Raw genomic sequence first — 26,975 nt, 5'->3', positions numbered from 1 at the left:
TCTTAATTAAAATAATTAGCATAGTAAGCTATGTTATGTCTAAGTTAAATGTAAATACAATGTGAACACGGAATGTGCGAGATGTATACAATTCTGTTGCTTTTAACACGATGTACTTGAAACATTGTTGGAGTATTCGTAAATGGTAAACAAAGATTCATCAAACGAACTTTTATAACATTGTTTGTTTATTCGTCTTCAGAAGTGAAACTGCATACTAGCAGGAAAGAAACTATGACAAAGACTGTAACATTTTGATACATTTTTAATATCATCTATTTTCCATACAGTCGTAAAGACAGCCTGTTATTCAAAATAATGTCTATACTTGTTTTGTTTATATTACTTTTACGTATATAATCCAAATAAAATACATTACATTCAAACATGTGACCATCGTATGTATGAAAAATGAATGTAATATTAATAGAAATATGTTTACTACGCGAAAGCAAGGGTAGTTTGGAAACCAAGTCCCCATGCATGCTTCCTTAAAATTGAAGAGTCGGTAAGTGTTACAAGTGGAAAAGTGAAGACGTTAACTTTATTCACAAGTCTTAAATAAATCCACATATTCAGTTACATGTTGCTGAACATTTAAGTTTACAATATCCCAACCAGATACACTTGATATTGGTAAAAAATAGATGGTCACTGTGAGTAAATCAAATTTAAGTTGAAATGTATATTTTTGACCATTCGTAGTGTATTTACAATTTGTTGCGCAATTTAAGTGCATGTACCTAATGTACAAAACTACGAGAAATTATTCTGAATGACATTAATGTTTTATAATCATATATTAATTTTTATGGCTATATATAAGCAAAAAATTAAACAATATTTTACACAATAAAAATGTAATCATTTAAAATAAAATTTCTGTATGAAATGTATGAAAGCTGCCACTGTAAACCATGCATACTCTATTTACAGCAGTATCGTATTAAATATGATTTCATAATTGGTAGTTATATAAAGTTTTCATTGTATTTAAATTGCGAAGTTAATAAGTAAATATTTTAAACGTGAACACTTTTAAACGATCAATGCAATTAACAGTACAGCTCATTATTCTAAGAAGCATTTATAGAATGTGGTTTAAGACAACAGTCTTAGAAACATTATATGTACACACATTTGTATCCTAATAATATGGATACCCTTTAATAACGATATGCCCTATACAAAAAGATAATAAAATAAAGTTGGATTTCCTTACAAAATATTGTAGCATTGTGTTCTGCATCTGTTTTTAATATTTTACATCATTTAAAAGTATTTCGGCAATTACTTTTATATTTGCTAAGCCCTTTGGGCCATAAACGGTGTCAGAGCACCTCTTTGTCCAAGACCTAATTGTATATGCTGCATATGTATTTCGACACAGTTCTGAAAAACTTGTTGGTTCTGTGGACTTAATTTTGAACGTATTTGTTCCATAGTGCCCTGTAATACTTTTAACTCGTATGCATTTCGATCTGAATCCGATAAGCTCTGAAATATAGGTGGATTTAAGTAAACAACAGTGTCAACAAACTACCGATTATATCAAAATATTATTTAATATTACCTTCACTTGAAGCATAAGAGCTGTTAAATCTGTTACTAATTGATTCATCTTCCCGGGTTCTTTGTCGTTGATGATATTATTTCTAGCAACCATATCTGCTGCTTCCTGTCTACATTTCTCACGAAGGTGAGATGGGGCAAGCATAGCTGCCACGCTGGGTTCAGGAGCCATTTCTTGACATAATTCTTGGACATCGTTAAGAAAGTCTTGGAGAGCAGTATTCATCTTCTCTAATTCAACCACGATTCTACAATCGACGTAAACATATACATGTAGAAAGAGAAGATACTAAAAACGTAACACCTATTATTAAGATGTACATATAGTAATACAGTACCCCGCGTATCTTCTTTCAAAATCCGTTGGAAGTGGTTCTCCAAAAGATCGTCTCTTCTCCGCCTCGCAATTCATCTCTTTTAACTTCTTAATTTTTATCTTTTTAGCAGCTAGTATTTTATTTACTTTTACCATAAATTCAAGTAACTTTAGGGGATAACCATTCATCGTTCCACCAATATGAGATTTCTTTGGTAAAGACACAGAAGCATTAGATATTAACGGATCACTGTTCAGGCGTGGAGACATTAACTTCATCGCGTAAGGTGGAGATGGTACGTATTGTACGTGTCTAGGCCTAAACTTCTGTGCAAACGAGGCAACGCTTATTGTTTCCGGAGGCTCATTTGACTGTAAATTAAATATGTAAAAATGTATCTCTTTTATAATTAATATATATAATATTCATATACATACCAATACTTCGTAATCTGGGACACTGTGTGTTCCAAGTCCAGCTCGTTCGAACGTAATTCTATAAGTATTATTACTAGTATCCACTGCATCGATACTTCCAGTGAATAACCCATCCTGTGGTTTTCTCAGTCTTGCCGTAACTTTGGTTCCTATTACCAATTGCAATGGTATTTCCGAAGGTAAGTCTTTGAAACTATTAATATCCGCAGCTTTTCTTTGCTGTAGCATTCGAATCTTTTGCCTTTTTCTTTCCAGCTCTCGTCTTTCTTCTTCGAAAAACGATTGCGAACACCTTCGTGGTTTGCCCATCATTCTTCTTATCTTACACCACTCGACGCGAGTTAATTTCCGAGTTTTTAATTGTGGAAATGATTCTTTCAAGCATATCATAAAATCATTATCGCCCTCAAATAGTGTCCTGTACACAAATATTAAGATTTTAATACGATATAGTATATACATGTATATGTATTTATATCTTTTATACATACTTATCAATGTTACTATAAAACCACTCGTAACAAACCCATTTGTGTGCTTTTGGTAATTTCAATAAATTTCTTAATCGCATACCAATCTTTTGTCCAATTTTACGGTCTGGAGACGAAGGTTGTAATGGTCTATCAGGTTCTTTCTCTTGTTTAATCGGGGTCATTGTTGGCGTTGATGGTTGAATTAACATATTATTATTCTTCCTTGGTTCATGGGATATTCTATTTTGCTTTTTCGCTGGAGAAGGTCTAGGTATTTTTTTAGGAGATTGTTTGGTGTCTGGATGCGATGGATCTTTTTTGATTCTGAGAAACAAATTTAGATTAGTACACGTACGCATCTAACGAACTTGTGTATAACTCGGACGAGCTTACCTATGATGAGGATGATTGACAAGTATATCATCATAGAACAATTTATTCTTTTTCCTTATTCTCGCAGGCATCCCTCTCCGGTTTAAAACTTGAACCGGTTGAACAGGAGGATTCGGTTTCGGCGGAGGTTGAGTGCCCACTCTTTGGAGACCTAAAGCTGCGGGACCAAGCTCGGGGATTGGATCAAATTCCTCCGTATCCATGTGCGAATCCGTCGAATTATTCGATATATGTTGATCATCCATATCCATTATATCATCGTCAATTATTTCAGTCTTGATTTCATCAATCGACGGGTAGCCTCCATTTTTTATAGACAACAGCGTCTCAGCAGATTCACCTAAGGCGAGAAGATTATTTACGCACCGGTCGAGGAGATGTATCTAAATAATAAACTGTCAGAAATTGTATCGTGTTTCTTTTAGATTGCGCTACGCTCAATTACAATCGAAAAGTCTGTCTACACATATTTGAATAATTCATACACATGAACCACGTAATGCAGGCACATTTAGTCGTGATTGAACAGAATTTTCCAAAAACAAATTACATTTCGTTCCTTTCTAAGGTAGTTCGAAATTACTACTTCATGACATATACTACAATTCTTTGAACATACACTACATATAAAAAGCCTACGTATAAAATTATCGGTGTATGGAACATCGGGTACAGTCATTTATTTATAATTATAGAATTTATCTGTTATTCTTTGTTTACGAGCGCGTCATGAACGAAAGCTTATTCGAATCGGTGCTGTGGAAAGAACCGAGAACTCGATCGTTCTGCTTTCAGGCAGCGACATAACCAAACTTTATACGTAGTTCCGTAAACAGTACGTGTACTTATTGTATTAGAGGAAAAGTCAAAGTCACATAATTATTGGCATTACGAAGATTGTGAAGCATATTAGAAAGTATTCGCCTCGGAAGGATCGCTGGGTATACGGAGCCTTAAACGGTAAAGAACTTCGCCGTCCCGCTTGAATTGTGTATTGGTCATTTTTGAAATTTTAAACCAGACCTTTCTGAGCGCAATTAAAACACCAACTGTAAGTCCGTAAACGTCCTCAAGAACGATCTTGTCTACCGATACCGCAGAGTTCGAAACATTTATTCTCCCTGTGCAGCTACTTTTTCGCATATAATTACTCCAGATTATATTAATTCTATGAAGAATAAGTGAACTTTTACTCACTTTCAATCATCTCCGCCATGTTGCTATCAATGATGCATCATGGGTACGTATTTCCGTCGAGCTCGCCCGCTTCGCGGTGAATTTCGCTAGTGGTTCTTTTCCACTGTTCCAAACTCTATGATTGGCTAGAAGTCCCTTTCGAACAGCGAAACGGGTGCACGTGGAATTTTTGAAAGTATGTTAAAGCTGTTCGCGGCAGATGTTACTATAAAATCGAAATAAGAAAGGAGCACTTGAAGGAATCGAACAATCTCCGATAAATATACCGTAACAACGAAATTGTCTATTCTTACACCTACGCATACAGCGTCCTTCGATACATGAATTACATTTGTCGCTAAATTAACTTACGCGACGCGCCCCGAAGTTTGCAGTAATACTTCCCTTTGATATTGATCTAAAACCGAGCATGTTCCGAGCAAGTTACCTTTGGTTATTAATTATTTCGTCGGTCAGAGCGAATCAGATCGTTTCGATCGACAAGTCGGTAGCCCCTACCAAGTATTGTAGGGACCAGGAGAGATTAATAACTTCCGAAGAAAATGACGAGTACCTGCTCGTCAGCGCCGAGGTTGACGCGATCGTTGTGATGGAGTGCCGTTTTTGGTAGGGCGCAGTAATTAAGGGCGCGGACGATGGAAAGGATTTCATTGCTGTGTTTGTTTCACGGAACAGTAACGACAAAGAAGAGAGGCAATCGAAAATTTGGTACTACCAGGATCGGTACAGAGAGAATCCCGAGGAAGTGGTCGAGCTGGAGATGGACAATAACGCGTCTTACAATAGAATCTACACGACCCCCGACATGTCCTTAGTTATTAAAGAACTCGAGGTCACGGACGCGGGCATTTACCTGTGCCACGGCGAAGAAGGCCAGGAAGTTGAAAATAAATTCAACTACAGAATCGAACGTAACGTTTCCCGCTAATTCATATTTGAAACGTACAAACTCTAGGCGCGCGGATTAGTTTTAACTAACGATAAGCGTGCCTTGCGATAGCGATTTTCAAGGAATTCGGGGCCGCACACACGGAGCAAGGGAACATAACCGAATGGGACAAGTATCGCGAAATGTACCTGGCGTCGATTACCACGCGATTTGCTGTGAGATCATTAATCAGACTGTTCGCGTTCATTCGCGACGCTAGCGAAACGCGCGCCCTTCGTTGGTTAACCATCGAATGTGGTTTTACGTTAGGTGTCTCAAATGTCGGAGTTAGCTGAAATTCGAGAAGTCGGAGTAATACTGCATGTGACTTCTGAATGGGGACCTTGGGGCCCGTGCGAACACTGCATAGGTCATCGGGGATATAGGTCAAGCTTAGGAATGTGTCGATTGAAGCGATCAATGAACACGGTAAGAAACACGACACGACTATTATGTAAACAGAGGCTGTAAGCTCGAGTCCTGTAATATGATTATCTGCCTCTTAATAATTGGAAGCATTGTTGGCACTGCTGTTATAGACGATACAAGGCAAGAGCGATTCGTCCGTATACAAGTTCTTCCAAAAATCTCCGTCGTTACCCTGCAAGTGAGCGAATGGATTAAAGTAGGGTAGACCGGGGGCGGTAGTAACACTTTGACTTTGGAATACGATTATGCAGGAACTGGATACATTTATTACAAAAGATCTTATACGGAAATGTTACTTACTTATCTGACATCGTTAAGTCATAACAGTTTCGCTATATGTCAAGTAATATTCAAGTTATTAATAAAAAAATTTGAAGCGTGTAAAGTGTTACAATCGCCCCCGACCATGCTTTTGAACTTGAATTATAAATTTTGACTAACGAGACCCTTAAAAGTGCTAAGTAACAATCAGTACTACTTTAAAAAAAGTCTAATTACAGATTAAAGAATCGAAGAAGCACAGACTTGCAAAGGGAGTGTTTATATTAAAATTTTAAGTCACTAAGAAAAAGTTACTTTAGGGTATCGAAAAGTTATTTTGTTCTCTGTACTCTGTTCTCTGTTTTGTTATCTGTACTCCTAGGTGTATTCCAAAAGTAATTGTTCATCATATATCCAAAAATTGGTGTTAATATCTATTATATATTTTGAGCTACTTAGCGTGTAACATTCACCCCCTGTCTACCCTACTATAAAATAGTACAGACATTAAACATCGTTTCATATGGTATCGTGTTCCAGATCCATCCTGCTCGAACAAGAATTCCCTGGTGTCGGCACTGCGGTGCACTATTTGCCGGAATTTATTTTAAAAGAGCCATGCAAAAAGTGTGCGCACGCGAAGAAGAAGAAGGGTCGGAAGTTCAGATACGCGAAGCGATACGTGCTTGCGGAAGGAGCCTACCTCACTGTCATTTGTCCAGAGTAATTTAAGCTTCAAACAGCCGCTGAGCATTTCATTTGAACAGAACTCTGTTGTATTATTCTAGATCGAGCCTGGGCGCGCAGGTGTCGTGGAAGAAAGATTCGATAACATTAGAAAAAGGGGTCCGGCGGTCATTCCGCAAATCGGACGAGGAAGCTCGCGTGATAGTGGACGTCTTCGGCACGCTCTACCTGATAGGTACGTACTTTGAGCAGACAAATCACGCCTTCACCGCATCTCACGTTTCTCTGTGCAAACGCGCATCAGACGTTTCCATCGACGAGCAAGGGAACTACACCTGCTACATCGACAACGCAAGCATGATGCAATTAAAAGTTATCGTTATTCCTAAGACCAGGCTATTAACGCAAGGTGAGATTCTCATTAAACGATTAGCAACCGTGTGTTATCGGCGCGATACTCATTTCTCTAACGTAACAGAGTTCTTGCGACATCTCGGATACCTGGGCTTCATATTCCTGCTCTGCTCGCTCTGCTACTGCACCGGCTTGATCTACGCGTGCAGAAGGAGGCACAGATTCCAGGCGATCGGTCCCGGGGGTGTGTCAACTGAACAGAAAGAGGAAGGAGAGATGGGGGAAGACGAAATAGCGTTGCTCGACTAAACCTGGCCACTCGAGCAATGCCCGCAATTTGATGAATACAGCGTGCTGCGCCCTGCGCTGGTAGTTGCTTAATCTTTCTCTCGGCGCGAATTCGTATCGTAGCGCCGCGTTTGTTTACCGACCGAGCGCTCCTTTCCGAAGCGATTCCCTCTGTCCGATCCTCTCGAGCAAGCGGTGACCTTAAACGTAGCCGAAGTGAAAGGTAGGCTCTGGGAGGGACAACTGCATGGAGTACGTGTCCGCTTCTCGTAGTCATAGTTTAGTTCCAAAATGGCCGTGCAGCATCGTTCCTGTCCCTCCGAAGGTTTTAAGGCTGTTCACGAGTGAGAGGACCGATTAAAAATAAACTACAGTTACAAAACGGACTCTACGGTAGAATGAGTTTTAGGACAAGTGCTGCGGTGCTGCTCGCAATCCTTTGCCTGGTTCTACTTCAGAGAGCAACCGGTGAGTTCCCGTGCACAAAGATCGCATCTATATGTGTGTGCACACCGTCGGCAATGTCATACTTTCACTGCATACCGGACAGCTCATCCTTTTCGCAAAGCGCCGCTTTATTAAATCTATTTTCCCCGTGCAGCCGCGCGAACGTATTAGGCAGCCGATAGGCATCGCTCGCGGAACATAGATCTACTTGTCGATCCCCGCGGCTTTCGCGGATCGAATCGCTGATTGAATTTATCGATGCCCCGTTTTAGGACTGCTACGGAGATGCGTGAATTGCAGATCGAGAGGAGATCTAGGATCGTGCAAGGATCCTTTCACTATGAACTCCACGGAGATCGAGATGGAAAAGGGCGTAGATGCCGTCCCTTGCGCGTCCGGCTGGTGCGGTAAAATAATTGAAAGGCACGGCTTGAACAACGGTAAGAACACCGAGGATTCTATAGAGATCTATGCGAGATCATTTCGCACCTTAAATACGCTTTATTCCGCAGAATACGGCACCGCGACGCAAAGGCTCTGCTTTCAACGGGGACCCGACGACGGCGAGGAGAGGTGCGCTTATACTGTCTGGAATTACAAGAAAGTGTACATGTGCCTTTGCTTCGGGGACCTGTGCAACGGAACGACGGGACTAAGCATCCCCACTGGCCTGATTTTCGCCACGTTTTCGGCTCTACTTCGATGGTCCGTTTAAGATTGCTGGGACTTCATCGAATGTATATTATTGTATAAAAAGTTCCTTCGTGCCTGTACATGACGCGATACGATTTAATTCCCGAGGATAACCAGCGTCCTGAAGAATGTAAATTTATTAATAATTTTAGACGAGGAGGCCTGTAGAAACGCACTATGTATACCTGTATTTATGATTTTGTATCTTATGTAACCGGGGTGTACGCCTTTCACGTAATAAACTTTAGGGAAGTGTTAGACCAGAAGCAGCAATGGTATTTTGTTGTATTACCAACTGCGTGCGATTGCAAATTGTGTCAATCATACTTGCGAAAGCGTTAAACGCAGGCCATTTACGTAGGACAATGGTACTTACATATATTTCCAGTACATCTGCTCTGTACACTGCTCTGTGATTCACGAGCTCGAGCGCATGCGAACGAGCGCGGCGTTAATTAAATCTGCTTTTGGAACTTGCGGTATAGAACGGAGCCGTGCGATAAAGGGAAAGTGGTTGTTTAATTATTAGTGGAACATCGAGGTACAAGAGAAATCGCAGAAACGTATAAAACTTCACTTGGCGTGCGGTGAAAAGTGTGCGTAAGAATGTTTTAAATTTTATGTCCCGCGTTGAAAAGGAGAGGCAGGCATCCAGTGTTGCCTGTCCCTTTTTCCCAAGATGCGACGTTCGTTAGCAAACTCGCAAATAAATAATGACCATTTATTAGTCTCCTCGCATCAAGCTTTCCTATAGAACGGAGAGGAAGGTCGTAAGCTCTTCAGTATGTGTCCATGGAGACCGTTTTGTTTTCTTTCTTCTTGATTTCTCAGAAGCGCCCTTTCGTGTGGAATATCGTCATAAAATAGTTCACCTTGCCCGTAAAGGTATTTCACCGCTATCATCGCCTTTTCCCCGGTCAATAGGTACGGATCATGATACTCTGTAATATTATCGAGTAGCAAACTGAGATCGGTTCCTAAGGTAGGTTTACACCTGACGAGTGACTCGGCCGGGTCATCGGTGTACTACTCGGCCTAGTGAAAATCTTCCCCGCCGGATTACTAGAACATGCGTTCAGACTGGGCGAGTGCTCAGTGGGCTCACACGGCCGAACACTCGTCAGGTGTAAACTCAGCATTGAATTGCCGAGTGAAGCATAGTTGCTCCTTTGAAAGAAAATTCTTACGAAGTCCATTGGAAAAGTCAGGCGTTGCGTGTCTCGATTCGTGCGAGCTGTACCCAAGATCGTTAACATCTATCGGCGGGATAAAAACACCTACTGGCCAGAGAGATTCAGCGTTCTCCGGTTTGATGTAGAAAGGCGCGTTATTCGTTGAACGTAGACGTTGCCCTGTAAAGGTACACAGACCGCCCGTTACTATTTTTTCAATTAACAAATATTTCGATTGCAAATAGTACGATCGATGTACCATACTCTCTCGAGCCCCCTGTTGCACTCCTTCTACCGATAGAGACGAATGACTTTTGGTCGATGGTTCGATCCCCTGCGAGATAAGAACTCATTTTATTCGAGGACAGCGGAAAACTCGGCATGCGGTGTAAATGGATTTAACGACTAACCATCTGTCGTAATACCGTGCTCATAGATATGGGGAGGGGAAACAAATTTCACGTGTACCTTCGCGAGGGGCAGAGCTCCAGTTGCTCCTATCGCAACCAGGAAGACCATCGCTTTCATCTGTAATTAAAATCTTGAAACGTTCAATCGCTTACCAGCAGTAAGGCGCACTCTCCCGAGCTCGTATACAGAGGGAATTCAAAATGCACACGTCTGCGTTCCAAGGACCGCCGTCCAAATTCGCCATAGAAAGTCCTTACTATAATACAGATCTGGGTCAAGGTACACGGATACTAAATTTACACGTTTCATCGAGACGGATGACCGTGCGGAACGTGAACGTTGAACCGTCTTTGCGAAATTCTGAATGTCCGGCTGAGCCTGCGGCCGGAACTGCGCAAACGTCGAGGATATTCGCTTTTCTTATCTAGCGAACGTTATTAATCGCAACCTCGCCGCGGTGGCTGTTAATGCAGCCCGATAATCCGGTGGCTATAAACGATAATCACGGCCCACGGCTGGCATGCCCGGAGATATCTCATTACAGATGTGCGCAGAGATAAGGACTCGAGGTAGAATCTCCGCGGGAGTGATTTGTTTGCAGCCCCGAGTCGTGTGTCATTGTCATTGCGATATACATCATCGAGCGGTGTTAGGCAAACTGTTAGACAAGCGGATCGGATGTTACCCGGAGCGGTTATCACGCGGAACCGATGTCCACCGGAGCCAACAATTATCCCGCGACACGGGCCGTCTAGCTCGCCTAGCTCGCTCCAAAGGCGAATCTGAAAGCGATCACGGAGTCATCCTTCCAGCAAACTTCCTCGGGTAGCGCGTGCAACAGTGTGTACGTGTGCCTGTGCAGATGTACGCAATAGATGACTGTGAATTGGTTCGCTCATACATGACTCGCAGCGCGGCGCGTCTTGCAAAGGATTACATAGATATCTATTCATGATTTCGCCACTCCGTTGTGCATTCGAACGCGAACGTCCGTAGAAAGTAATCGTCCAAATGCTGTTCATATTTTAGGTGAAACGCCAGCCTCTAGCCAACCTCCGCGCCCGGGAATACCCGACTAATTCGCATGAATAAATGTAGATACCCTCTGTTCCCGCGGAGTAGTCGTTTAAATTAACGCCCCTAGGTTTCATCGTTCCCCGTTGCACGCGATTAAGCATTCAGCGCTCCCGAGGCGCGCATCGTTGACCAGTACCTTGGAAGAGCCCGTCGGCTCGTAATATTTGCTCCTGCGGAATGCTACCGGTTATCAGCCAGCCAGTTGCTAATGAAATATCGATCCAGCGGTGCATTGTGTGCACGTTCTCGCGATCTCTGTTGATCTAATACGCAACGATATCGCGGTTGAAACCGGATCGCGCATTTTCATTACCCTCACACACAGACAGAGTGCACTTGCGCTTAACGGAACGTCATTGTACCCAAGATAGACACGGTTAAACACATTCGCCTGCTCGACGGTGCGTGTCAAACCACCCTTTCGCCTTCCTTTCCGCTTACCTTCACTCGCGAGTAGAGGTGGCTCCTATTAATTCTGCCTTCCATTGTGAGATAGCGAAACGAAATGCAATACCAACGATGCGGCGCTGAATTTTCCAACACCCACGTGAATACCTGCAGCTCCGCTGGAGGCACCGAGCGATGCTCGTTTAGGAAACGTCGTTCGCAAGCGCCCCAGAGGCTTGTCTAAGCATCTCTCGGAAATACGCGTTACCGATCCTATTATAACGGGCAAGGCGAGACGTAAAAGGCATCGGATAGCAGAAATCATTGACTTCGTCGGGTCGACTGAATTTACATTTTTAAGAATTATCCGCTGCACGCGACAGGCACGCAAGGATTAAAGGTGCAAAGCGTTGCGCATTAGATGATTGCACCGGTGTCTTACGTCGCGTGAACGAAAGTAATTCACGGCACTGGTAAGAAAATCGTTGTTCTACATTCGCCGTTGTTGTGTCAGCTATGGAAACAATGTCGGCGCTTCAATTACGTCGACGAGGAGCTTTACGGCAATTAACCCAGTCAAGTATCGCGCCCGATTAAATGCACGAATCCTGGATGTGCGGATGTAAATCACGGGACACGATGTACACAGGCAAGATCTGTTTTACTGTGTAAAAACTAATGTATGTACACTTACCGGTGGTAAATTGTTATTAAAAGTGTCGAGTACTGTCGGACAAGTAATTAGATGCCCTCGCACTATACAGACCTCTACATACGTGTACGCGCGGCCGAAACATGTCTCATTAAACATTCATCAACGAGTAGTCACCCACCATTGTCATCGCTGGAAGGTTCACGGTCGGCTCTTAAGGAATCACCGCTGTTCGATTTACTTCCAAGTAGGTGCGTCGCCTTCACACTGGCACACGGTCGCGTTAAAAAGAACTCCCGGCCGACGTGGATTCCCAAAAACGGAACCCGTGTAGCGTCTCCCGGCCGCGACCAGCAACTGTTCCAGTTTAAATGTCTCGGGTGAATGTCGCGCGTAGGTTCCAGCATCCCCCTTCTTGTTATTGTACCCCACCTGCAGAGACTAAGTTACGAAGGTTCGTAAGGACTCGCACGGGGACACGGTAGAACTTTCATTTCGGTGAACGCGACGCGACTGGGTTTCACGCTGGTTTGAAATTACCGCGCCTGAATGACAAATAGCTGCGCAACGGTGGATGCGCGCGGGCAGTGGTCCTTCCGAGTGGCGGGATGCGTGTTCGTTTTGCTGCTGGTGTCAAATCGTAAATGAGTTACAAGATCTTGACCTACGCGCGTTCACTTGTTGTATTCTTTATTCCAAGGCACGTCCGCGTTTACCACGGTCTGATGTTGTCAATAGTTTGCTGCCAGTTCATTACTATTTATGCTTTTCTTTCGCACGAATACCTACGCGAGCATGCTACCATTGCGTTTCAACTGGTCCGAGATCCTGTTTCAATTGTGAGTAGAGACTATCTTACTGACCATGAATTTTATTATAATGTCCTGTGGCTATAATTATGTGTCTCGCTTAATAACTATAAGCACGATCAAGGTGATAATACGAGTCAAGTTTACACGTTTCAAGCGACACGATCCTTTCGAAGATACTCCGACTGCCGGGGTTTGATTGTTCTTAGACGAGCTTAATGTCTATTGACACTAAATTAATTCACGCATGCTACGAATTCGATACCATTAGCAATCCTCTAGGCAATCGTATCGTCCCCGTTAGAATATCAAATTCCCGCTCTTTTTTGCGCTTTGACGTAATGGCGGTCAAGCATTGAAAACTTGTATACGATGATGTGGATTTAATGCTTGGACGGGTCTGCTTACTCGTATAATAGCCGCCGATAATTATGTAAAAATTGTTATTTAGTATTCTTATTTAGTAGCTCTGCATAATCCCGTTTAGATTTGCGTGTAAAATACCTAACCTTAAGTGTGCGCATATATCGTTACTCAATCGAAATATTAAGCCTTCCGCAAGCATTGCGCGATATGAACGTCGGTAGTCGTTTGTGTTAAACAAAGTTTGGAGTTATACATTTGGAGATTAATTCCGTGCACATACATTAACGTGATAAATGAAAAAGAGTTTACGAATTCGGCCAAGTTGATTAGGTTATGTTAGTTTTGTGCTTTAGAATAGTAATACATAGTCTATAAAAGAGACGTTTATCATCTCAGTGTAGTCTTCAAATTTTTCTCCTCCTTATGTTAGAATGTAGCAATGATATGGAAGGTGGAATAGGAATTAAAAGGTAAATGAAAGAAACGTGCACTTTAGTCGCTTGTGGAATATGATTTTAAGGACGTACAATATTAGACAAAAGTAAATGAGACTTGAAATACTTGAATATCTTCGTGTTACGCATAGTAAATCTAGATGTAAGGAACTCGAACGACAGTTGGAGTCTTATTTTTACTCCTAGGAAGCTATTTTTCACTTTACAAATGCTTTCTCAAGCATTATTTGCTGAACTTTTGCCAGTGAAAATGCCCTGAATTCACAATTTTCTCAAGTTATAATTTATTTCTTTAAAACGGTGTAGTGAAAACAATTGAAACTTGGCAGATATTTTCATCTACCCGTATACTACGTGTAAAAAAAAAATTGAAAACATTGGTACTATTTCTTCAACATTTTTTTAGCTGTTTTATCTGTAAAGGTCGTCTCTTTCCATAAAAGTACGTGTAAAATCAGTGAAAATTAAAATCGTTATAACTCAGCAATCATTTAGAGAATTCGTTTAAAAATTTTGGAGCACATCGGGAAGATTAGAAAGAACAATCTCACAAATTTTCATCAACTTGGTACCATTTTGAAGACAGGTCCAATACACCCTTAAGCGGTTCGATATGTGTTACCGTACTATGACAATTGATATAAGAAGCGCAGTTGAAAAGTTGTACAATTTTATTTAAGGAATATAATGTTTCACAATGTGTTGTGACAAGAGGTAATCATTGTAAATCACAGAACGCTATACAAAATAATTTATTATTATCTACAATTTATGGAGCTACCTACAGGGCCAAATTCCACATTGTTCGCTTTACAAGTAAACGCATTACCTAAATTAGTCGCGTAATTGATATTGGAGCACGCTGTGCTATTACAGAAACAGCGACAGCTATTAGAAGTCGTTGGCAAATGTAATATACACAGTTGTAGTTGTTCCAAGTATCAGCTAGCGTTTTGCTCGATTGTTTTGGGGAATTGAAGTCTTGTTGCAGCATACTCGATACTAGCTGTCTATCATTTTAGTTCCTGATCGCTATAAAAAATGCACATAACTTCTAATTATCGTAAAATAGTTTGAAGTTTATTTTCCCTACGTTTATCAAGCATTGTCCCTTTCACTGTTTCTGAGAATTTTAATCGTAATCTCACTATTAAAAAATACATGCCACTGTACAAATTCATCTCTACATTATTTCATTGTTATTTATTTTATAATACAGCTATTGATCAGTGTTAAAATACTGACTAGGTCTTCTGTCCATACTTGATAAGAGTCTCTTAAGAGTACAGTGCATGCGGATACACTATTAATACATTTAAAATACTTTAAATTCTGTTGACAGGCGCGATTGCATACATTAAAAAGAAACTAATAAAAGATGAGACATCTCCTGGGTGTAAGTTGCGCGCCGATCAGTACGCTCGTCGCTCAGTTGTTTGACGCTAATGGGGACTGCGTGATCATTAAACAGATCACAATAAATTATATCGACGACGAAATACTGCACACGCATCCAGTTATCTCCAGAATTAGTGTTGCCATGCTTTGTTCTTCTCGCTAGAGACTATCTATTTCGAGTACAGCGACGTGTGTTTTTTTATTGTTTGTTTTTTTTTTTAAGTTACTGTGTATAACATGTGCGACAGAACTAATTAACGCGACTATCGTACCATTAAGAGATTCCCTTAATGGAGGAAAAAAAAAACAAACCTGATCTGTTGTCCGCTTCGGATCAGTTACATCGTTCCGCAAAAATACCGTATACCCGTTTCCACGAAGCACTACCCGCCGTCTTAATTAATCCCCATTTTTTTCGCCTCTGTTTCTTTGACACACGTTTCTCTTCTTATCGACGAGAGTTAACGCTCGCCGTTCAAATGCGATCTTTGCGGAAGGAACGTTGCGGTGCAATTTATGTTGCGCTTCATTTTCGCGACATCAGCTGTACCGTGGGGTCCCCGGGGGAATTGCATTCAGATTTCTTTATGTATGCTCGAGAGGAACCAGAATGCCCCGGCCAGGAACAACGTTCCCGTGAGATCGCCCAGAGCCGTCAGGTACGGAATGGCCGAATTGTCCGGGTCGATTTTGTGCCGCCACATGGCGTGAATAATTATGTGCGCCACGTAAAGCAGCAACATTACCTAAGAATGCAGAAAATAAAAAAAAAAATCGCTTTACTTCTACCCCACTCGCGGCCGCTCGAACCTTTCACTTTTTCGCGTACGCACTGTAGGCGATGCGCTCGATCTGTTGTACTTACTTGAAAAACAGCCACCACGAGATAAGAGACCACGAAGTACACGTGCAACGTGGATGTCCCGTGTTTCATGTAATCGGCGAGAAAAATGAAGACTAGTTCACCGACCATCGCCATGCAAATGAGTATTCTCGCTGTTTTAGCGAACGGCGCTGCACAACGAAAGCGAACGGCATTACGCGAATGTGACGGCGCGAAAAGTATAGCAACAGCAACATTGGTTAATCTTGCGTCATCCGTTACAACTTACAGCCTTTGAAGAGCGCTGTCCACGGGGCAACCCACATTTTCGTACGCGGCGGTAATATCCCCATAATCGTCGTCTGATGCAACGACGTTGAGATTCGAGATGCTTGTACAGAAACTAAATTGCCGCCAATTCCGTTTATGATGGGTTGGAAGATCACGAATCCTTTAAACCGGTTAACGACTTGATCGAGAATCACACCGCCGAATCTGCGTGAAAATGCGAACGTTTCAGCTGCTTCGAGGTTTCGATCGTGGCATTAATGCCGAGGAGGGTAGGGTGCAATATTATACGCACTAACCCACTAATAAAAAGGGCGGATAAGACGGGAACCCATCCGGACGTCAAAACGTTCCTGGTGTATTTGTTCTTTAGGACAACGTAGATCCAGAACGGTAAAATTAAAATGTAACAGCCGAGTATGACGCCCAGTATCCACAGCTCCTTCTCCATTCTGCTGAACAACGCCGATGCGATCGTCGACAGTACGCTAATTGATACGACATCCCCGACAGACGCCGCCAACGGCGTGGCCAAATTGTCAGGGTTCATCTTGCATCGGTACGACACCATAATCACGGCTATCATTACGAAATCTGTTGGAAAGATCGTTAATAAAGAGAACGGAAGAAAGCAAATCGGGGCAACGAATTAATTAATGCAAAAGCAAGAAGCTACATTTGTATCGCAATTTTACTGCATGTAATAAAGCATGGTGGAAGAATCGAAAAATCGTCGTTTGAAATAGATCGACAGGAGTCGATGAATGGTATTTGCAAGTTTATAGCGGAGAAGCCAAGTACAATCACAGTCACAATGACGTTTCATAACGATTTATGTACCTAGAATGAAGCACGAACTGGTGGCGGTGGACACGCTAGATGCAGCCAACAGCAGACAGTTTTCCCACTTGAAACTGTACGCACTGCCTCTCACTATCGCGTCAACCACAACGGCGAAAATCGATACCAAAATAGCCGCGACGATCGCCTGGATCTGTACCAACGCGATATTACCGATAATCATTTTCCCTATTTCCCGGAGACAGTGCATATTGCCGAGATTCGCTTGCGTACACAAGCGGGAGGCCAGGCACATGTCCAGGTTGCCCTTTAGCCCTAGTAAAGAGGGCACCAGTATTAATAATTGAGTAACCGCTTGAAATACTGGCCAGTTCTAAAACAGAGAGGGTATTTAATTAAACGAGGGGAGGGAGGGGTATGGGGAGCCAGGTTCCCCATTAGGGTGGCTCGTATTTTCGACTTTTCAATTTTCGTCGTGGCACCCTCCAGAATAGTTCCAAATAATTAAAAAAAAAAACTGTGTAGAGTTTGAGCTCGATCGGATAACGGGAAAGGGTGCCCCTGGGCTCATAAACATTTAAATCATTATTTAACAGCTCGCGAAGTCGATTTTATATAATATCCTCCAAGTTATTGATTAAATAAAAAAATATGTCAAACAAAAGTTGTAGATCCGGGCAAGAAGTCCGAAAAACTAAAAAAAAAACCAACTTTTTTTCCCTGAAATTTTGAAAGTTTAAATGCTTCTAGGAGACTCTTCATTTATGAAGGAGAACAAAAAAAATGGAATTTTTATTTTCGAGGACTATTTTTTAAACATTTATGGGGGGTGGGCATATACCGAAATATGCGAAAAAGATACATTTTTTTCTTATTTTTAGCGTTTGATATGTCACGAATGTTTCCTGAAAATTTGGGACCGAAATTCGCAAAAATATCGAAGATATAGAGCCTATGCCTTCGATATTTTTTTTAATTATTTGCAAATATTCTGGAGGGTGCCCCGAAGAAAATCTTTAAAACAATATTTGCCAAGAGTAAATAAGAGCCACCCTATTCCCCATCCTCCGAGGAGGAAGGGAGGATTCTTACGGACGGAATGCGGCTAGGAATGTAAATTACATTTCAAGAATTTCCACATTAGTGAAAGCCGATAAAATCTTTGGTTCGCAAACATTTGTACCGCGGAATGAGCGGGAGGGTGGGGGCGACGGTATTTATGTAAAAGATTCTTGAGATTATACCGGTGTTGCTCTGCAGCCATGCCCGTACATCTACACGTACGTCATTTCTACGACAAATAGAATGTACAGACGCGATAAATAAAAAACGACGATGCCGCACGTTTGGCATTATCTTCTGACAATAAGAGTGAAGTGTGCGCGCGATCGATAACAGGAACGATTCCGAGAAAAATACGTGATTTACGATCGCGGGTACGTATTTTTGATTTTCCAGACGATCTAGCCTGGGTGACGGCCGTTCGTCGTGATCGTTATGTATGTACTCAAGCGTATAGAGAACGTACCTGAACCTCGTCGAGAACTAGACCCGCCCCGATGGTGCCTATCCCGGCGATGAAGAAGGGCACCGCTACTTGAAGGATGGTCTCGTACCATCTCTCGTTCCCGTGCGTGCTGTTCCCGAATCCGCCAGCGTGATTGGGAAACTCAGGATCGGGATCTGAATTTGCGACGGAAGATATCGTCACTAGGGAACTTCCGCTGGAAAGCGATCCACCGCCGAGAATGGACAGTGACATGTCCGTTTTGTTCTTTTGTCCGTTAGGGGCTTTCAAACCCGCTATCGAGAAACCAATAAATCTCACATCGCACAGCACGGCGCTTCAAACACATTTAGGTAGCTAACGTTTAATGGAACGTGACCGCGGATTATCACACCGATCTCGATATCTGCTGCGGCACGGCGCACTTGATGAATTCTTTTATCAGCCAACACCCCCCCTCAACCCTCCTCTTTTCAAGTATCGATATAAATTGTAATCGAATTCCGTATCGGAGCGACAAAGAACCCGTGCCTTCCCCGACGAGCGCACGTCGCGTCCAGCATTCTCAGTACTGTACCACCGTGATCGAAGGAATGATCTCGCGGGAAGAGAGAACACAACGGGGAATGTTATCGCGGCACGATGCTTCTTGTTATATTTATGAATTGTCTTGCATTAGAACGCGATGTTTCCTCATTGCTCGCATCCCGGCGCGGCGGTTAATACGAACGGTTTCATCGACGGCGCGCTTTATTGATGCTCGCTAAGGATTAATTAGCGCGGCGGATTTCCATCAATGTCAATTCGTTGACCGAGCGAACGTTTCTCTCAGCCGTATGGTTCATCGGGCGCGTCTACTTGTTTAATAGAATCGGTCATGAAACAAAGGAACATTCGCTTTATCATCGTCGCGACGTGACAATACGCGATACATACTCTACAGTCTACCCTATCATGTTCAATGATGTCTTATCTACGCGACACGAGGAAACATATGTTGGAAGAGATCCGCGACCGCGGTATAGGACGCGCGAATGAATTTCGAGGCGGGCATACCCCCGCGGCGCCAGCTCACCTGCGACTTTCTTCACGACATCGGGCTGCGCTTTAATGCTGTTCACCGCGTTCATCTTCTTCTCGTCAGCCTTCTCCATGCAGTCGAAGTCCAGGGCATAGTTATCCTTGCCGTTCGACATGTTCGCGCGCTGTATGGTGAACGCGTGGTCCTTAACTTTCAAGTCGTTAGGTTCCCCTGTTAATCGCTCATCATTGTGATCCATGCAGGTGTTCAACTTTATATCGGTTACGTTCAACAACGCCGGCTCAGTCGACGAGTCCGGAAAAGCGACCATACCTGCAATTTTTTCGGATGATTCATGAAGATCCTCTCCGCCGAGGAGAATAACGTCGAGAATTCGTCGTGCTTTTAACGTTATTGCTTCTTCGTTTTTTTTCTCTCATTTTTTTTTTCAAATGAAATTTAACGCGACTGAAGGCTTTGCTATTGAATATTTCGTGACCTACCGAGTTCGGTGCTGACGTGCAATCTTGTAGTATCCTCGCGGAAATTGGCAGTGTCCGGGATCGACCTGTGATAATTTCACGTCGGATCTGCCTATTTCGGTCAGCCTTGATCTAACGGAATGCGGGAACGAGAGAAAGAATAATCGTCAGTGTAAAGTTTACCTTCCAATCGATGGCTAACAACGATAATATACTTGAAAGCTTATCGCTGTTTGCAGTAGTCGAAAATCTTGTTATTGTAACCATAATTATTTGACCAGCGATATTGGTTACAGATATTCATTTAGGTAATTGATAATAAAATCGGAGGAACTCGCGGATCGGCAGCTGCGTTTCGCTCCCCGTTTTTTAATGTCGTTGCTCTTGGCCAGACATTTTGATAGCGGGTGAAACATTATATACGCGATCAGCATAGTATCGCTAACGGCACGAGGAACTCGGTTCTAGTGTTACTATTAATCTGATCCCACGTGTCGCTGGAATTATATTACACGCGTGCAAAAAGCTGAAAACGGCTGTGCGGTATATTTCGAGAATCCCCTTAGAGGGCAACATAGGTACCCTGCGTAATCGCCAATTAAGCCTTACCAACGCCTTCAACGAGCACCCGGCAGTTCGTCAGTTCATGTTCGTCTGACTTAAAAAAATTTTTTCACGCCGTTGCGTGAACTTGGCACACATGATTATGTTGGTTCACTGATCTATCCCGCGACGTGGTCCGCGATAACAGTATCGGTACCACAATTTTTGGACCGACAATCTATCAGAACGATACAAATGCCCCGACAAACGCGTCTCCCGAATCGCGACTACGCTTTGGAACTATTTTCTACACCGTTATCATTCGAGGTGTAACTACAGCTATTACTTTACGTACGGAACGCGTAAATTATTGAAACGTCCTTCGAGCATCCTGATATCGTCGTGAAATACCGAACGACGTCGACGAATAGAAATTCACATGGTCACGAAAACAAAAGGGAAGACCTCGTGGAAACGATAATCGGCAGGTTTAATCGTCGTTTTAGCATAACTTTGATTGGGGGTGGGGGGAGAAGAAAATATTTATTTCGCCTGGTACTTACGTAGTGACGATGTATCGGGGAATTTGCGCCAGCGTGTCGACGTTTTCTAATAAAACGTTTATTGTTGCTTGATGTTCGATTGACCCGGCCACTCTGGCTCGTGCCTGTTGGATGTTGCGCTGGAAGTCGCGTGGAACTTCTTACGAAATTCCTCTAGATCCGTGCCGCGACGAGCGGGCCGGGTGGTGCTCGGTTTTGGTCGGGCGGTAGATTAGGACTGCGATCGGTGATCGATCCAGTGTCGCGGGATCGGGCACGGAAGAGGCACGGGTCGCGAAGAGGAAACTCTGCTACGTCCGCGAAATACACCACCGTCGACGCGTACTGAACCGTTTGCCTCACACGGTCGTGCTTGACTGATAAAAGAAGCCTTAGCTCGTTTGTCGGCACTTGAGCCGCTCATGTGCATAGATGCGTCGCGTTGCTCTCCGGGCACATGCACGTGCGCTATCTCGTTCAGCGATATAGTGGGAGAGCTTATCCTAAATAGATCGTAGATCGTAGATCACTAATTGATTGATTCGCGACGTCGGTCGGTCGCGCGCTACCGTGGTGGGATCCCCGTTCGAACTTGGATTGATTCTTTGCCCCCACCCCTCCCCCGAGGCTTTCCGATTACAGTCCTCCGCGCGGCCGATTAAAATGCGATTCCTACTAACGCCGATGGGAGATAACGCGGGCTCGATTAATGTATTCGATGATAAGGCAGAAATTGTTATGAATGAGGAAAATATACGTTTCCGGTAGTGAATAGTGAATACCAATAGATCGGCCGGTGGAATCAGTGTTGTCCGGCTCTAGTTCGAGTTTCATTTACATCGGTACGTGACGAATGTATAAAGTGCCCCTTTCGGTTGCTTTATCGTCGAGCATCTAAACGTATCCGTGGATGTTACTTATTCCTGCAAATTCTTGCAATTATGCCTGGGACGTGGCGCGTAAAGCATAGACACGTCCAAGGCAACTGACTCAGCACCAGAAAGAAGGATGCCACGCTACGGAGGCCATTTTTATTTTAACGCAAAGAACCAAACGCGAGTATCCGTTCGTCACCTGAAATAATCCCTCGATCGGACCCTGCCGCGACCAACGAGATGCACCAGTTGCATCGTAGGAGTGCATCTGTCCGCTGCGGCGGTCTTCGAAGGAGTTTCGAAACGACTGGTATGACGTGCGTGGTATTGCAAATCGAATGGGATTTACCTCCTTTTATGCGGCGACGTCAGAGTTACGATGCTAGGGCAGGGAAGTACAAATCAATGGTACGCGTCGCCAAATCACGTGGGTAGCCAAGGTGTGTTATCAGTCGCGATTCGGATGCACAGTACGCGTCGGCGAACACCGTGTTCGCTAGATTAGCAAAGGCAATTACTGTTTAGCCGATCATGAGGGAGAACGAACGGCGACAGATTACCCGGTCACGTTTGTAATCAGCATCTACCTTAAATAAATACTACACCGTTTGGGAAAGGGAAACGAAACACTGGGAACGGTACCAGGCGGAGGATCAAGGATGTCACTGTCAGCGGCTGGGGCGGGCGGTTCCTTTGCGCGTTATCATGTTCCTAAGAGAACGTCACCTGAATCTCGACCAATCCGACTATCACCGGCCGTTAGATATAATGGTTAGTATTTTCACTGTCCCTCTGCGATTTTATTACCTAATGACAAGTGTCGGCAGATATTCACTTTCAGTCTGTCTGTCGGCCAATTTAAAGAATTTGAACTGCGGTTAAACTTCGATTAAGCATGTACGCGGACTTTACATGCCGTACATTTCCAGACGCGGTTGATAATTCTAGGGCAATGGCACTCGATGCTCTGTTAGACACTGCTGTTATTCCACGCACCGACATTTCTCAATCCTGAAATGAACGGATGTAGAGCATGATTTCGGCGAATCTGGCTTCTGATGGGTGCGCGTACCAGCAGATCACTAATTTCACGAGAACCGTGACTAATCAACAACAGCGAGTATAGGTCAAGCACGCGTCCCGATATTTACATTTCGGTACGCAAGTGCCTTATGTTTGATATCATCTTGAATCAGTTAAAGGGATGATATCGGAGCGGTAAATAGGTTTAAATGTTATATCTGTGCTCGTCGGTTTGTTGTATAAATGTGTGCTTTGATTAACGGTTCTAACGCGCCCGAGATGCCTTAGACATTTCCTCCTTTTTCTTTCTGTTACCAAGTGATCTGCTAAGTCTGCTTATATCATATTGTGGTGATACGAACCTTGTGTACGATAAAATCTTGTGATCGTTGACGTCCGACATATTTCGCTAATCTGAACACTACAATATAAACAAACTTTATAGCGGCTTTATTGCTGGCTGTAAAACACATGGATTCCCTCTGCGATTTCTCTTCAGTAATCACTACTATAAAACGTATCATGCACCTACTAGCAGGCATCACCCGCGAACTTACCAGATCCGCTCGAGAGAGCAACACGAATCACGTTTCCCTCGAATTTCCCAATATCTCCCTTATCTCGGCGTGACTACTGTCGCGCTATCTTTTTTTTTTATAGAAAGATAGACAGAAATCCTTTTCATACGTTTCTCGTTACACAAAACAGAAGGAAGTACCATATTGTTTGCTTCAATAATTAAATCGTGATCCTTTAGTATCGCGAGTTCTGTACCCGATAACTAATCACTAATCACTACGATAATCAGTGCCTTCACTCGGAAGAGTAATTAGATTTTATAACTGATTCACCGTTACTCGGACAACAGTGTGACATTTTTTTAGCGCGATAATCTTGTCGCATTACTTTTCAACGACATTGAATGTAATCTTCTTCTTCTTCGACGGAATGTAAGTGGCTAAACAATTACGTTAAATTGAGGAAAACAGCGGTAGGTACATTCTTTATAGGAGGCAAAGAAGTTAAGAACGCATAGGTTACCTGGAATTCCTAAGAAATGATCGTAATTTATTTCTATTGTCCTCGAGCGTACGTGACAAGGAAACCACAAATCAAATTGGTTTTCGTTGGGCAGGGATTTTCCAAGCTTGTTGCGAACGTTTATTTCCCACTTGCGAACCTAGCATTTTCTCAATTGCCTCTTTTGGGGCGGGAGAAGTTAAATAAATTTTTGCTGGTTGCTTCTGCAAACTTTGGCCTTCGGTGTACCTGATACTTCAATTATTTACCAGACGTGCTTACGAGTGACTTAAAATTCACAATGCGACTGATAATGCCGCGAACGAGACGTAGCGTACAAGTTACGTGGCGGTGGAGTTATTTTTATTAATAAATAAATAGGTCTCTGAGTTACGTGAATTTTTATCGAATCGAGTCTGCGAATATACGGGGTGGCTGGTGGCAACATGTGTAATACTACAAGTGATTTAGACGGCCGATCTTATATGTTCACCGGTGATTGTCGGATTGACCTTGTTATATTCGTAGTTTATCGGAAATCTTTATCACAGCACTCTCGATCGAAATCCCATTTCCTTGATAAGTACCGAGATCGTACATTATCATTTGGGTTAAGTAATGTATTATAATGGTACGAATCAAATACTCTGTGGCAGCAATATAAGTCGAATTCCACTCGTTTAATGGTCTTCTTGTCGATCTTGATATTCGAGCTCAATACAATTGCGACGGCCTTTTAAAGAACCTACGATAACGCGGCTAATTTGTGATAGCAATCTTCGTACGTGAGTGCGACAAGGATCAAATATTTTGACTGGAAATTTTATGAGAATGGGAGAAAAATGAAACGACAAGGTTAATGGTTATTAGACTATATTATTGGACGTATCCAACTATTCTTGACTAACAAATAATATTTATCGACGAACAACGAATTCCTATGAACTTACACAGTAATTTTGATTTTTAAATATTTTGATTCTCGATTCCACGCCCCTTCGATACTTTGTACCCTCGATCGTGTTAGAACCTCGCTAACGATCACCTCGAAAGAATACCAAATATGATTACAATGAACGTTAATACATGAGATTGTTCGTGTGACGGCGCCGCGTAAAAATGACTTGTTGGCGCGAATATTCATCCTCGCGTGACACCGTACATCTGGTTTGTGTACGAGAACTTCCTTCGAAATGGGATCTGACCGACGTATGTACATTTGTATGGGATTTAAAAAATGCGTGCATTCTCTCAAGTTCTTGTACACAAAGTGGATATAAATGGACTTGTAGAAAATGAACACTGAGCAACGTCCAAATCGAGTTACGCCCACGTTGATCTCAGTTTCTCATGCACACGTATCATTCGCGGGCATAAATACCCTATAATTTTCAATGTCAATTAAATCGTGTTAATTTCTCTCTCTCTCTCTCTCTCTCTCTCCCTCTCTCTTTGTTCCTCGAAATAAAAACTCAAAACGAAAACGTACAATAGAGCAAGGTATAAATATTAGAACTTCTATCGCTTAAATACTTAGAAATATACGTAGTCGTTTAGATGAAAGCATTACATTAGGAACATTCGGTTTGCTGTACTCTTAATGTTACGTTACAGCTATCGTTACGCTTAAGATTATGGATTCTTCTTCGTTTTGGTAATAGGCGATCGACAGACCTTTCTCATTGGCGGAGCATCCTATTGTACAAAAAGCTATCCCTTCTATGTATACAGTGAAAAAGCCTCGCGGCCTCGTCGATTCGAGAAAGGGACGACGTTCGTTCTGTAAAAATAATGATCTTTCGCAATTTCTGACTTCGCCGAAAAATATGTTCTAGTACGGTGCGCTGTTGGATTCTTTCGTTTCTGTTTCCTCCGCGGGCGCTGAGTGGCCAGCTCTAATTTACGACGCCACCAGGCGACCGTAATTGTCTTCCGTTTTAATGTTCCCCGTCACACAGTTGCTCATAATTAGCATACTCGTCTGCATGTGATTAGATCAAAAGCACGCTGATTTCCTGCGATTACCGCGTGTTTATGTACAGACGCACACGTATGTTTGCACACCTCTTGTAAATATACCCATACACGAGTATTTTTTATTATATACTTAATAATTCGTCATCGAAATAGCGTTCACTTGTACTTCTGGTTCACCGATCAGATACATCCACTTTTAATTACACTATTTCATCTTCGTTCGCCTTTCGCTCCTTCCATCATTATTCACTAAGAGAGACGTATGTAACTAGAGGACCCTGAATCGTGGTACTTATCGATCGTAGTTCAAATACTTATCGCGGTTGGCTGTAATCTCCCCGAATCGGCTAGCTCGATTTAACAACTAATTTTGATTTTTCCTCAAACACTTATCAATCTATGTGCGTTACGTATTACGATATCTTTAAACTATGTAGTAGTTCCGCCGCTTACGGTATTGCTTAACTTTAAAGTGTGTACACAGCTCGTACAGTTCACACACATACGTACATACACATGCCTCTGTTAGACGTACAAACGGAATATCTAGATGCGTGTAAATGTAATCGATTAGGATATACATACGTACCGTTGGTCGAGCTCTGTATGAGAGGGGTGTGGGAGGGGACCGTTCCCTCCAATTATAACATTTCCATTAAGACTATGTAAAGCTTAACTTAGGAACGCACGTTCACGCAATACGTTAATAGGAACTTAAGAACTTTTTCGTCTATCACTTTGCCGCGCATCATCATTCGCGTGCAAGTTTCTCCTCGCCCGCCGTGTGCATACACTGTCCTACGTTTTACTGAACTCTGAATTTCTGCGCGTCTACGATTTCTAAACGGTCTCCGGATTGTGGCGATCGTG

At 42.8% G+C, this 26,975-nt stretch overlaps 6 protein-coding genes across 12 annotated transcripts in view; 3 read left to right on the top strand and 3 right to left on the bottom strand.

Moving 5' to 3' along the window:
- Positions 1-527: 527 nt before the first annotated feature.
- On the bottom strand, positions 528-4,545 carry LOC143373031 (protein lin-9 homolog). 4 transcript variants are annotated; one of them, XM_076819803.1, is made up of 7 exons: positions 4,390-4,545; positions 3,193-3,532; positions 2,818-3,123; positions 2,327-2,744; positions 1,911-2,260; positions 1,574-1,820; positions 528-1,497 (listed from the first exon to the last, which is right to left on the bottom strand). In XM_076819803.1, exons 1-7 carry the CDS (start codon positions 4,406-4,408, stop codon positions 1,306-1,308), a joined length of 1,872 nt encoding a protein of 623 aa, XP_076675918.1. In that variant the 5' UTR covers positions 4,409-4,545; the 3' UTR covers positions 528-1,305. The 4 variants fall into 4 exon arrangements, with proteins under 4 accessions (XP_076675918.1, XP_076675920.1, XP_076675919.1 ...); XM_076819805.1 differs by lacking the exon at positions 4,390-4,545 and adding an exon at positions 4,216-4,334; XM_076819804.1 differs by lacking the exon at positions 4,390-4,545 and adding an exon at positions 4,085-4,224.
- Positions 4,020-8,162, top strand: LOC143373038 (uncharacterized). 2 transcript variants are annotated; one of them, XM_076819819.1, is made up of 10 exons: positions 4,020-4,152; positions 5,065-5,300; positions 5,390-5,493; positions 5,588-5,746; positions 5,857-5,924; positions 6,548-6,730; positions 6,796-6,929; positions 6,999-7,103; positions 7,173-7,417; positions 8,056-8,162. In XM_076819819.1, exons 2-9 carry the CDS (start codon positions 5,150-5,152, stop codon positions 7,355-7,357), a joined length of 1,089 nt encoding a protein of 362 aa, XP_076675934.1. In that variant the 5' UTR covers positions 4,020-4,152; positions 5,065-5,149; the 3' UTR covers positions 7,358-7,417; positions 8,056-8,162. The 2 variants fall into 2 exon arrangements, with proteins under 2 accessions (XP_076675934.1, XP_076675935.1); XM_076819820.1 differs by lacking the exon at positions 4,020-4,152 and adding an exon at positions 4,964-4,995.
- On the top strand, positions 7,628-8,498 carry Rtv (QVR superfamily protein rtv). The gene is made up of 3 exons (XM_076820188.1): positions 7,628-7,680; positions 8,084-8,223; positions 8,296-8,498. The coding sequence occupies exons 1-3, from the start codon at positions 7,628-7,630 to the stop codon at positions 8,496-8,498; spliced, it is 396 nt and encodes a 131-aa protein (XP_076676303.1).
- Positions 8,499-8,976: 478 nt separating this feature from the next.
- LOC143373044 (uncharacterized) lies at positions 8,977-12,733 on the bottom strand. 2 transcript variants are annotated; one of them, XM_076819828.1, is made up of 5 exons: positions 12,357-12,733; positions 10,059-10,176; positions 9,908-9,982; positions 9,664-9,828; positions 8,977-9,417 (listed from the first exon to the last, which is right to left on the bottom strand). In XM_076819828.1, exons 1-5 carry the CDS (start codon positions 12,363-12,365, stop codon positions 9,215-9,217), a joined length of 570 nt encoding a protein of 189 aa, XP_076675943.1. In that variant the 5' UTR covers positions 12,366-12,733; the 3' UTR covers positions 8,977-9,214. The 2 variants fall into 2 exon arrangements, with proteins under 2 accessions (XP_076675943.1, XP_076675942.1); XM_076819827.1 differs by lacking the exon at positions 12,357-12,733 and adding an exon at positions 11,578-11,708.
- Positions 12,734-14,458: 1,725 nt separating this feature from the next.
- LOC143373034 (solute carrier family 41 member 1) lies at positions 14,459-21,604 on the bottom strand. Of its 2 annotated transcripts, none has more exons than XM_076819809.1 (9): positions 21,232-21,604; positions 20,147-20,257; positions 19,698-19,976; positions 18,644-18,918; positions 17,155-17,488; positions 16,614-16,908; positions 16,316-16,521; positions 16,069-16,217; positions 14,459-15,949 (listed from the first exon to the last, which is right to left on the bottom strand). In XM_076819809.1, exons 3-9 carry the CDS (start codon positions 19,972-19,974, stop codon positions 15,779-15,781), a joined length of 1,707 nt encoding a protein of 568 aa, XP_076675924.1. In that variant the 5' UTR covers positions 19,975-19,976; positions 20,147-20,257; positions 21,232-21,604; the 3' UTR covers positions 14,459-15,778. The 2 variants fall into 2 exon arrangements, with proteins under 2 accessions (XP_076675924.1, XP_076675925.1); XM_076819810.1 differs by having other exon boundaries at positions 18,644-18,798; positions 21,232-21,600.
- Positions 21,605-21,938: 334 nt separating this feature from the next.
- LOC143373027 (cell adhesion molecule Dscam2) overlaps positions 21,939-26,975 on the top strand; it is a 159,249-nt gene continuing 154,212 nt past the window's right edge. Inside the window, exon 1 of the mRNA XM_076819792.1 lies at positions 21,939-22,856. The gene's annotated coding sequence lies outside the window, so the exon portion shown is untranslated. The remainder of the gene's footprint in view (positions 22,857-26,975) is intronic.

This window comes from Andrena cerasifolii, chromosome 9 (genome assembly GCF_050908995.1).
Source record: "Andrena cerasifolii isolate SP2316 chromosome 9, iyAndCera1_principal, whole genome shotgun sequence".
In the NCBI taxonomy this organism is placed as follows: Eukaryota; Metazoa; Arthropoda; class Insecta; order Hymenoptera; family Andrenidae; genus Andrena; species Andrena cerasifolii.
Note: the sequence above shows the minus strand (reverse complement) of the source record. Positions and strands in the feature narration are given on the sequence as shown.